The sequence below is a fragment of the Haliotis asinina genome, chromosome 9 (genome assembly GCF_037392515.1).
Source record: "Haliotis asinina isolate JCU_RB_2024 chromosome 9, JCU_Hal_asi_v2, whole genome shotgun sequence".
NCBI lineage: Eukaryota > Metazoa > Mollusca > Gastropoda > Lepetellida > Haliotidae > Haliotis > Haliotis asinina.
Window position 1 is genome coordinate 8,628,812 of NC_090288.1, and position 12,124 is coordinate 8,640,935.

Sequence of the window (12,124 nt, forward strand, 5' to 3'; positions counted from 1 at the left end):
CAGTTTGGGTAGCAAGTATTATTTGGCTATTCCACTGTTCTCCAAAAGTCATCCATGATTATACGTATTTATGGAATAATCACTCACTCACAATAAAATATACCAGTTCATTTCCATAATTTGTATTTAAATTATCAACCCCCCAAGAAAAAAAAACCAAAACAAAACAAAACAAAAAAACAACAAAAAACCAAAAAACAACTGATACAATTCTTAAATATTTCTTGTTTTGTGAAACGATGATAAATATAATACACTAAGGTAAGACATTCATGTAGTTGTTGAAATGCTTGATCTTTGTCGAGTCAATTTATCTGAAAGTAAAGTTTGCCTTTGTGGTGATCTGGTGGAAGATGCCAATCATTTATTTTTGTAATATCCAAAGTATATCAACTGCAGGTTTGGTTTGATACAAGGCTTTGAAATCCTAAATCTTAGATATTAACACAATTCTGTGCGGCAGCCTTTTTTCTGCCCAAAACTACATAAATGAAAATATTTGTAATCAAATCCATAAATTCATTGTGCAAAGTAGGCGTTTCGAATTTTCAGTTAATGTGCAATACGTGTACGTCTGGCCTCTGTTCATTGTGTAGTACATTCATTTTCTCATGTAATTGTCGGAAGCGGGTTTTAATAAGTTGATTACCTTGCACCCAGTCCCTTTCAATACTGAATAAAATATGTTCAAACAGAAAAACGATGAAACCTGCATAGTTGTGACAGCACCGTGAGGCAACTCGGTAATGTAAACATTGTATTTCGGAATGACCTTGAATCGCTCGGGTCGCGATGGCAGCCGGCGGTTGTCAAACAGAAAATATATCCCTTGGGACTTGTGGTGACTAAGGTGTATACTTGAATAATTACGAACCTGGGGTATTTACAGGGAATGAAATCTGTGGAATTCAGACGTAATCCGTGTGTCGACGAGGTTTAAATATCGGTAATCTGCGAACACATACTGAAAGAGCTAACCAAGTGTTAATAACAACGAATCAAAGACGTGATTGTTCGTGATGTGGTACAAGAGTACATGGACTGTTTCTTACAGAGTGGATATATTTGGCATTTGCCAATTATTTGGTGTGATGTAGTGTTTACCAACTAATCGACTACTGAATACGTGAATTCCTAATTTCGGACGTTACTTCATTTCTGTATATATGTCCATCATCCCCACCACCCCATCTTTTCAAGGCCCCTCCCTTTCACTTCCGTGACCATCGCTTGCTTGATAACCGTTTTAGCATGTACACTTAGACATATCAGGGAAATCGCATAGCAACAAGACGGTGTCTTTTCCTCGAGAATCTCGATATTAAGTTACTGCTGTATTGTTTTCATCGTTAACTGCCTATTTCCAATCAAACTGTACATTTATGAAGACATAAGGTGTAGCTGTCCAAAACGTGCCGATTTCGGTTTAATACTCTACAGTCTATTTTAGTATTATCGGGCGGTCCGGTCAGGCCCGATTTTTCTTGGCCAGACGTTTAGGCCACCTAGGCGTCCTTGGAAATAAGGAGTTTTGTTGTAATGTTTTTGTTAATAACAGAAATGTTAATTGAACGCCGTACAGTCAGAATATCCCGAACAATGAGGGAATACGAAAATAGTTTTAATGTAATCCGAAGCGGGTGACAACAAATACACAACAAACAACAAACAAATACACAGCTGGCGGTGTTGGGTATAGTGACCTCTTTACTGGTTGTGATGTAAAACAAACACACAACAAACACACAAACAAACACACAACAAACACACACAGCAAACAAACAGCCACACAACAAACAACAAACATACAACAAACAACAGACACACAACAAACAAACACACGACAAACAAACACACAACAAACAAACACACAACTGGTGCTGTTGAGTATAGTGACCTCTTTACTGGTTGTGATGTAATCTCTGGTGATATCTTCCTTCCCACTTTAGTCTAACGTTGATCATTTAGTGCGTTTCACAGCATTTGTCAAAAAACCTTTATCGACAAACAACGTGTATATCTTTTTTTTTATTTTGAGAATGCATGCGACACTACTTGGACAAAAAAGTTAAGTTATAAAGATCCAGAGGTCCCTAAAAGAAATATTGTATTATAAAGCTGTAAATATTTCAATTAATGGGTGAGTGAGTTTAGATTTACGCCGCACTAGTGTTAGATGTTTATGCTGTTTTAAAGCACATTCATCCAGTAATAAAAACGTACTACAATTTGAAGTATTTAGTACTGTCATGCTTATCATCATGACTTATGCTTATGTGAGTAAAGGCATTTTTAAGTATATGACATTTGGTGCGGAACTGGAATTGGTGAGTTCTGCTTGATGTGCTCGGAAAGTTGGCCGTGCAATCTGGCCAGAAATTGTGTAATATTGTACCAGACTGTACCCATGTGTTCATGGAATGGCTGTTGATAGTCTGGATAATTCTATAAGATTATTATAGAATCCATCGTAAAACATTTGGTTTTATATACCATTCAGCATATGTGCAAATAGTGTTTTAGGAACTGTTTCCCAGTACAGGCAACTGGAACCAGGAGGGCACCTGTGAGAAATTCCTCACAGCACAACTCTCTCTTCTCTACCCGCAGCATAACCGTGAGGTTTGGCCCACAGAGGTTTGGGATGTCAAGAACGAAGGGAGGTCACTCTCTTTGAAGATCTGCCTTGGATAATCCCCTAAACGCAGATGTAACGAAAATTTAGTATTGGTATTAGTATCACTACCACTGTGATCTGAAATAGGGTTAACATATGCACTAGATCTAAAGCTTAAATCAAGTCAAGGAACTTGGTAAAAAGAGATTTTTGGGGCAACTAGAATTGCAAGCATAATTTGCTATGTTTTGAATGAAGAGGGGGATATAAGGATTTTGTAATAGGCACCAGAGAAACAATGTTACAAAAAGAATGAGTGAGTGAGTGAGTTTAGTTTTACACCACGCTCAGCAATATTCCAGCTATATGGCGGCGGTCTTTAAATAATCGCGTCTGCACCAGACAATCCAGTGACCAACAACATGAGCATCGATCTGCGCAATTGGGAACCGATGACATGTGTCAACCAAGTCAGTGAGTCTGACCACTCGATCCCGTTAGTCGCCTCTTACGACAAGCATAGTCGCCTCTTATGGCAAGCATGGGTTGCTGAACACCTATTCTACCCCGGGACCTTCTCGGGTCAAATTCATAAGAAATGATCCAATGATTTTGCACTTCAAGTTCACTAAGCACCGCCCTCTCCTTTGGCATTGGGATCCCCTGACTTCCGAACCATAAGCCAAAATTGGCAGCACTTTAACATAAAACAGTATGGAAGCAGACATCGGTAGACAGACCCGAACATTTACCTAATCTGGACAGAAGTATCTGAACTACCATCCGTATTTGGTGAGCTGAAATCTTTTGCCTTAAGAACCAAGAACCGGAAGAGGACAATTAAACACCAAGAACTTGTAATTTGACACTGTTTCAATAACATTTTCCCCCAATTTGAAACGTTTCGTGATATTTGTTAATTGTTAGTTTCACAATATGCGAAATAGCTTGAACTGTTTTCTTCCATGAAAGGTAATCTCCAGTGTTACAACTGCATTCGATAACTTGGTGTCAACATCTACCCAAGGTATGCTGTAAATTGACAGTCTTCAGTCAGAAATGGTGGGATATCACAAGATACCAAGACAAGAATGGTTATGCTCATTGTATGTTTTATCTCAAAAGTTGAAGGTGAATTCCACTTTTGTTTACCGTGCCCATTTTATTCAGGCTCGCTGATAGTGGACCGCCATCTATTATTTACAGATCGCCTCCATGGGCTGGGAAATTGTTGAGCGCGGCGTTAAACAATAAACAAACATCGTAAATTTACTGAAAAATGTCAGCTGTTGAACCCCAGTCACATAAGTGCGTTAGTTATTTTCACAAGAAGACAAACGTTGGTTGTATTTCACATTGATTGGTTGGGCTGATCCATGCCTGTCCTTTATGTAATACTGCTTTACATTACCACTGGACATTAGACCTAAATCCCGGCTATTTGCCTGTTCCTACGACCCGCCACCATCTACGACTTACTTTGACGGATTCAAAATGCTTTCGTAGATGCAGTTGGAACGGGTTTGCTTATGATGTCATGGACAATTCATTGTGACGTAACACTGATACTGGGTCTCTGGAAACAAACTAGACAACACAGGGTATCCTGTTACTTCCGAATACGTCCCAGCGTGTAAATAAATCAAGACCAGGCAATCCAGTGACTGAAACCATGTGCATGTCACACATCCCGTTCACAAATGTAACATTTGTCGTCCCCTTGCAGATTTCTCCAAAGAAAGCTGTCTCTCCTAGCAATGATGTGGCTCTTGCCTCTGCCAGTTTCGGGAAATCCCGGAGCCCAGGGCAAAAACGTCATATTCCGGCCATCATGAAATACCCAATGTCCTCTCTTTGCTGCATCGGATCCATCGATGATGTAACTGCAACTTCTAGTGCCTGAAAATAAGAACGAGTCACTATAAATAAATGCTTCAATACGCAATGATCTCATCTAATTTGTAAATGTATGACTAACTGCTAAAGAATCCCTGCCACACGAAAAGGAAGGACTTCACCCAGGTAGGCACCTTCCTTTTTTGTTTAATTATGGAGCATAAGAACACAGATTATCAACACAAATATTTATATAGAACAAACCTGATGGTCATCAACTTCTTCTATATCGTGAGTACGACGTTTCGATACAGATTCTTGAACCGTTGTCAAGCCATTTAAAGGAGTGATTCTAGTCTATTTCCACTTTCATACACATATGAATTTTCTTATACACATGCATTTCCACACAATGCAGTCTCTGCATTACAACAATTTGTACATTTTAAACTATAAACTATTTGGTGGTCCATTTTAGAATTCCCGATAGAGGAAATGGTAAAACTGCACTCAGAATGATGCCAGCCTCTTTAATTTGAATTGTTTACTCCACTGAAACACAGAATCTGTATTGGTACCACTTTCATACACATACCACGTTTAATCATTTTGTACTGCCTAACAATAAGTATGTAGACATGGAAATAAACTGAACAATACGATATGACCTTCATTCTAGAAACGCAAAAGGACCAAATCAGTAAATCTAGTCTGGTTCATTGAAATGCATGTTTGTTTTTCCTTCCAAAGACTTTGGAAAGTGTATACACCATAGTAAGAGGCGATGATATGCAAACCTGATGACGACTTCATCTGTTTGACGACGTGGTTCTGCTTGTCCTCGTTGTCAATAACAACAAGATGTTGTCCTCTTGATGTGCAGTCAGCAAGAGCGTCGTCGGCATTACGTCTGTCTAGATGAAGCTGGTAGCAGATATTGAGGTGGCGGTTGTGGAGGAAGCCAGGCGGACAAATATCTAAGATATGAGTGAGTGAGTTTAGTTTAGCAATATTCCAGTTGTATAGCGGCTGTCTGTAAATAGTCTGGATCAGACAATCCAGGCATCAACAGCGTGAATATCGATCCACACAACTGGGATACCATGGCATGTAAGGGAGCTTGACCACCCGATCCCGTTAGTTGCCTCAGTATGGGCTAGTGTTGACCAGTTCTATCCTGGATTTCCATTGTGGAGAGATATACATGAACAATCTTATATCTATATCTACAACAAATGAGTGTATCAGGGTTTGTTGTTTAACGCTGCAATAGCGTGCCGTAAGGTGTAGGTGTGTGCATGTCTCCCATTTTATTGTGGGGACATTGAGGAGCACCAATCTTGTCGGGGTGGGGAGGGTGTTCACTTTGTATGTTTTCTTTTGTGCTTTTTGAGGTTTATGAGGGAACTGGTCGTTCAGTGTGACAGCATTATCTCACCCCCTAGGTACAAATTATGAACTGTTCCTTACGTGTGTCAGTGACGTCACGTCATCCATCTGCCCGGTACCACATGGCACGCTACTGTATATGACGATGGTCTGTCATATTCAGTGATATTGTGACAGTGCACAATTTATCTTTGTATTCTTCATATTTGTATATTTTTTTTGTATGTATGTATTTTGTATATGTTTGCCACTTATATCTTTCTGTGAGTTCACATTCATTTTGAAGAGTTGCAATTTTGAAATGTCACATTAATAAGCCTTCATGTCATGGTTCAAACTGATGTAACGCACCTGGCAAGAATAATTAACACAGGCCATATACCATTGAACATGTCACTCTTAAAACTCAAGCTATTGTTTATTGCACTAGCAAATGTCTTAATGACACGTGGTATAGACATCCAGACCACAACTGCAATAAATCCAGTCTAATTAACCCCAAGCTAATTAGCCCCAACTACTGTTGTCACGGCCAGGTGACATCAGCTGTAGGAAGTTGTAAAACAAACCGTAATTAAGTCGGTGTAATAATCCTGTCACGGTCACGTGACTACCCTTCCAAAAATTCATTTCGGCTTGTTCAATCAGTGACCAATAGTAAAAATATCTGATCTTGGTCAACCAATCAAAATGGTAATTAAAACACCGATTGCACCTTTTAGGCCAATCACAAAAGAATTCCAACATTGATCAGTAGTGTTTCGGCTATAAAAAGGAGGTCAGTGATTTCTTGTCTACACACTTGACCTCACAATAAATGTTGAAACACCTCCCTGACTGATCATTGACTTACGGAATTCTACATTCTGTTTAAGGTAAGCTTTCTTGTACAACTCTCATATTATATTATTTAATGCCATGACTAAAATGTCTTATTTATGAATAGAAAGTGGCAATATCATGTATATAGTGTCTTTGCATGAACATCGTCATGCATAATGTCAAAGTCTTTACTGACTGTGTAATAGTGTCTTTGCATGAATATCATCATGCATAATGTCAAAGTCGTTACTGACTATGTAATATTGTATTTGCATGAACATCGTCATGCATAATATCTCAGTCGTTATTTGAACATGTAAGTGAAGTAGATGTGCTGTCATGGATTAGTTGTGCCTGTGTTGCACTCATGTATGGACACATTAGATGTACTTTGCATCATCATTATGCTAATAGTGAACGAAAGTGAATATTTGGTTCAATAGCAAATATCATTTATATATGTTTTACATAACGACAGCTGAGGCACAATTGAGATATGTGTTAAAAGGATTTGTATGAATATGCTTTCCCATTATGATTAGTATTTGATGTTATGTTGAAAAAGGAAATGTTATAACTGTTACAGATTTAAGCTCGACCATTTGAGACGCTAATTCCCCCTCAAAATGTGTATATTCGATTATTGTTTAAATATCTTTTATGTATATGCATTTATGTATTACACACTTGACCTCACAATAAATGTTGAAACACCTCCCTGACTGATCATTGACTTACGGAATTCTACATTCTATTTAAGGATCTAAGCTGGTTACCCCACAAGAACCAGCTGACAGGTTGACAAATGGTGGAAAAAGGGTTTCCCTAAACCTCTCACATGCCAAGACAGAAAGGGACAACGCCATCCTTCAACGCCTACGGACTTCGGAGCAGCTCCCACACAGAGCACGGTCAAGTCAGACCCAATACTCCCCCACCAGCTGTTCCACAATCACCACGTAGAGAACCAGCTCCCACCATCAGGCCAACCACTCCCCCACCGTCTGTGCCACAAGCTCCACTAACAATGGCCGTCAAAATCAAGCACCTGGGAGTTGACAGGTTTGATGCTCTTCCAGTGCACACACCCATTGAAGATCAACTGGACTGCCCGAGAGAAAGATTTGGATCGCTGCAACTCTGTGGTCCACATTGGGGCAGAAAGAGTGCGTGACTACATGTTGGACAGATTTCATGTCACCACAACTGCCACAAGATGTAAGAACCCATGTTTCTTCAAGACTGCCTCATAAATATTTTCATACGTACCATATCAGATGTAACAATGTTCAATTCTCTACCTAAACAAGCTCTCTTCTCTTTCAAGTCTTTTCCTATCAACCTTCTAGCACAATGATGAGAATAAGCCTCAACAATTTGCATAGTAAATATGTGTCTATTAAGTGCTAGGGATATGTAAGAGACGTCTTACATTTCTCACCCCAAGACTTATTCCCATCAAACTGTGATTTTCCATATTTCTCAGGACTTATGTTCCTCTTTCGATGCATTCTATTCGGGCTTTCTTTGCACCTAGCTGGAACTGCTTTAAAGCAAGACGCATTCGTGCAATTTTAAAACATCCTTATTCAGCTACTATCTTTATATCCCATCATGGTTTGTACAATATTCTTCATCCCTACAATAGTCACATATAGATGACAAATGACCACAATTAGTCTAGTACTTAAAAGGGCAAACAAGGGCACCAACTATTGATTATTGTAAACATTCATTGTCACATTCTTTCTTCAAAACTTTGAACCCTCATCTGTTTTGCTTTTGAGGACAAAAGCTTGTTATCACCCGAGGGTATTGTGACAGTGCACAATTTATCTTTGTATTCTTCATATTTGTATATTTTTTTTGTATGTATGTATTTTGTATATGTTTGCCACTTATATCTTTCTGTGAGTTCACATTCATTTTGAAGAGTTGCAATTTTGAAATGTCACATTAATAAGCCTTCATGTCATGGTTCAAACTGATGTAACGCACCTGGCAAGAATAATTAACACAGGCCATATACCATTGAACATGTCACTCTTAAAACTCAAGCTATTGTTTATTGCACTAGCAAATGTCTTAATGACACGTGGTATAGACATCCAGACCACAACTGCAATAAATCCAGTCTAATTAACCCCAAGCTAATTAGCCCCAACTACTGTTGTCACGGCCAGGTGACATCAGCTGTAGGAAGTTGTAAAACAAACCGTAATTAAGTCGGTGTAATAATCCTGTCACGGTCACGTGACTACCCTTCCAAAAATTCATTTCGGCTTGTTCAATCAGTGACCAATAGTAAAAATATCTGATCTTGGTCAACCAATCAAAATGGTAATTAAAACACCGATTGCACCTTTTAGGCCAATCACAAAAGAATTCCAACATTGATCAGTAGTGTTTCGGCTATAAAAAGGAGGTCAGTGATTTCTTGTCTACACACTTGACCTCACAATAAATGTTGAAACACCTCCCTGACTGATCATTGACTTACGGAATTCTACATTCTGTTTAAGGTAAGCTTTCTTGTACAACTCTCATATTATATTATTTAATGCCATGACTAAAATGTCTTATTTATGAATAGAAAGTGGCAATATCATGTATATAGTGTCTTTGCATGAACATCGTCATGCATAATGTCAAAGTCTTTACTGACTGTGTAATAGTGTCTTTGTATGAACATCGTCATGCATAATGTCAAAGTCGTTACTGACTGTGTAATAGTGTCTTTGCATGAACATCGTCATGCATAATGTCGAAGTCGTTACTGAATATGTAATATTGTCTTTGCATGAATATCATCATGCATAATGTCAAAGTCGATGTAGTAGATGTGCTGTCATGGATTAGTTGTGCCTGTGTTGCACTCATGTATGGACACATTAGATGTACTTTGCATCATCATTATGCTAATAGTGAACGAAAGTGAATATTTGGTTCAGTAGCAAATATCATTTATATATGTTTTACATAACGACAGCTGAGGCACAATTGAGATATGTGTTAAAAGGATTTGTATGAATATGCTTTCCCATTATGATTAGTATTTGATGTTATGTTGAAAAAGGAAATGTTATAACTGTTACAGATTTAAGCTCGACCATTTGAGACGCTAATTCCCCCTCAAAATGTGTATATTCGATTATTGTTTAAATATCTTTTATGTATATGTATTTATGTATTACACACTTGACCTCACAATAAATGTTGAAACACCTCCCTGACTGATCATTGACTTACGGAATTCTACATTCTGTTTAAGGTAAGCTTTCTTGTACAACTCTCATATTATATTATTTAATGCCATGACTAAAATGTCTTATTTATGAATAGAAAGTGGCAATATCATGTATATAGTGTCTTTGTATGAACATCGTCATGCATAATGTCAAAGTCGTTACTGACTGTGTAATAGTGTCTTTGCATGAACATCGTCATGCATAATGTCAAAGTCGTTACTGAATATGTAATATTGTCTTTGCATGAATATCATCATGCATAATGTCAAAGTCGTTACTGAATATGTAATATTGTCTTTGCATGAATATCATACATGATCATTGACTTACGGAATTCTACATTCTGTTTAAGCTATAAGCTGGTTACCCCACACGACACAGTTGACAATATAAAGCGTCCGCGATAAGTTTTGTTCACAACACTGGAAAGCAGTTCCAAAGTATTGACTATATCCAAGCATTTCCGAAACCACGAATGAAGGAACGAATGAGAATAAAGGAATGAATGATTGAGATGAACGATTGAGAATGATTGAACGAATGCGAATGAACGAATGCGAATGAACAAATAAGAATAAATGAATGAATGAACGAATGAGAATACATGAATGAATGAGAACGAACGAATGAACGAATGAGAATGAAAGTGAGCGAAAGCCTTAACGAATGAATGCATATTGGTGAAAACGAAGCAAAACCAGAACTCGCTCAGAAAGCAAATGATTCAACATTCACTTCTGGACGTGTCATGTTTCAAATAATGTGACCATATGCTCACCCGTTCTGACGCTGTAGTAGACTGTGTCCGCCTCTTCTTCGCCGTCCTGCGGCGATATGAACAACACGTCATGGAGTTGACACCGTCGGTGTTGCCGTCTGTAGAAAACAGACATGCAAGCCTCATTCTGGAGACAGAGGTCAACGCAACGGACTCCGCTAAGGACGTTTGGAAATTCACTTAAAATACTGATCTTTACTAAAACGCCCGACATCATTATTGATTTTTCTCCAAGTCCAGAGCCAATATAGGCTGATGATAAGGTGCCCGTCAGAAGGATTATCAGAGTCACCAACATCTCTCTCACTCTGTTCAAGTTCAATGTACAGGCAGACTCGTAGATATTTACTTTTTGAAGATTTTAGCCTATTGAATGGTTCTAGTGTCACCTGATACTTTTTCTTTCAGCGTCAGTATGATTTAACCTATTGTTCTAAACTCTGTTTATGTAAATACGTCAATGCAAAGTTTCATGGTAATGTTTATTTAGATTTTTAAAAAGTATGCTTTCGTGCTGTGGAATGATCAGACTTGAATATTTACCCGTGCAGATTTCATGGAGCCGAAAAAGCATATTATTGATAAAACGCACCTAAAGGGTCCAGTGAAAACAAACCCATAGTAAACATTTTGAGACAAAACATCCTGATTGTGTGTTCTGAGCTACAATGGTGGGATATAGTTGAATGCAACACGTCGGCCAGATTTCCTTTTGCGAAAAGCCGACTGTTAAGCAGAATGTAAACACTTACTACTTTAGGGGAAATAAAGCACATAGTAGGAGATATTAACCCACGCTATGATCGGTTACACAATATTGATATAAATGTTTGCGACCAAGGAAGGTCAACAGGAAGACATGTTGTTCAAGATACTGATGTGCTTACCTGACCACAACACACAAACACGACAATATTGAACGGAAGAAGGTTGCCACTGTAAAGATAAATATAGGTTCAATGATGCAATTCCTTAGATTTCTTTTGTAAAAACCCTCGATCAAATTTTGTTTTGAGCACACAGTGTCACGTAGAGGTGGTCAAATATATCACAGGTTATATTTTGGATTACACTTCTCAGTAAAGTACCCATTTTGGGTAACTTCTCTCCAATTCTCAATAAGATAGGCAGGCCAACTGGTAGCTTCTCTCCACCTCTCAATAAGATAGGCAGGCCAACTGGTAGCTTCTCTCCACCTCTCCATATGATAGGCCTGCCAACTGGTAGCTGCTCTCCACCTCTCAATAAGATAGGCATGTCAACTGGTAGCTTCTCTCCACCTCTCAGTAAGATAGGCCTGCCAACTGGTAGCTTCTCTCCACCCCTCAATAAGACAGGCATGTCAACTGGTAGCTTCCTTCTAACTCTCAATAAGATAGGCAGGCCAACTGGTAGCTTCTCTCCACCTCTCAATAAGATAGGCCTGCCAACTGG

At 38.6% G+C, this 12,124-nt stretch overlaps 1 protein-coding gene across 1 annotated transcript; it reads right to left on the reverse strand.

Moving 5' to 3' along the window:
• Positions 1 to 1,605: 1,605 nt before the first annotated feature.
• On the reverse strand, positions 1,606 to 10,988 carry LOC137296661 (uncharacterized). The gene is made up of 3 exons (XM_067828479.1): positions 10,691 to 10,988; positions 5,251 to 5,430; positions 1,606 to 4,516 (listed from the first exon to the last, which is right to left on the reverse strand). The coding sequence occupies exons 1-3, from the start codon at positions 10,986 to 10,988 to the stop codon at positions 4,299 to 4,301; spliced, it is 696 nt and encodes a 231-aa protein (XP_067684580.1). The 3' UTR covers positions 1,606 to 4,298.
• Positions 10,989 to 12,124: the final 1,136 nt, after the last annotated feature.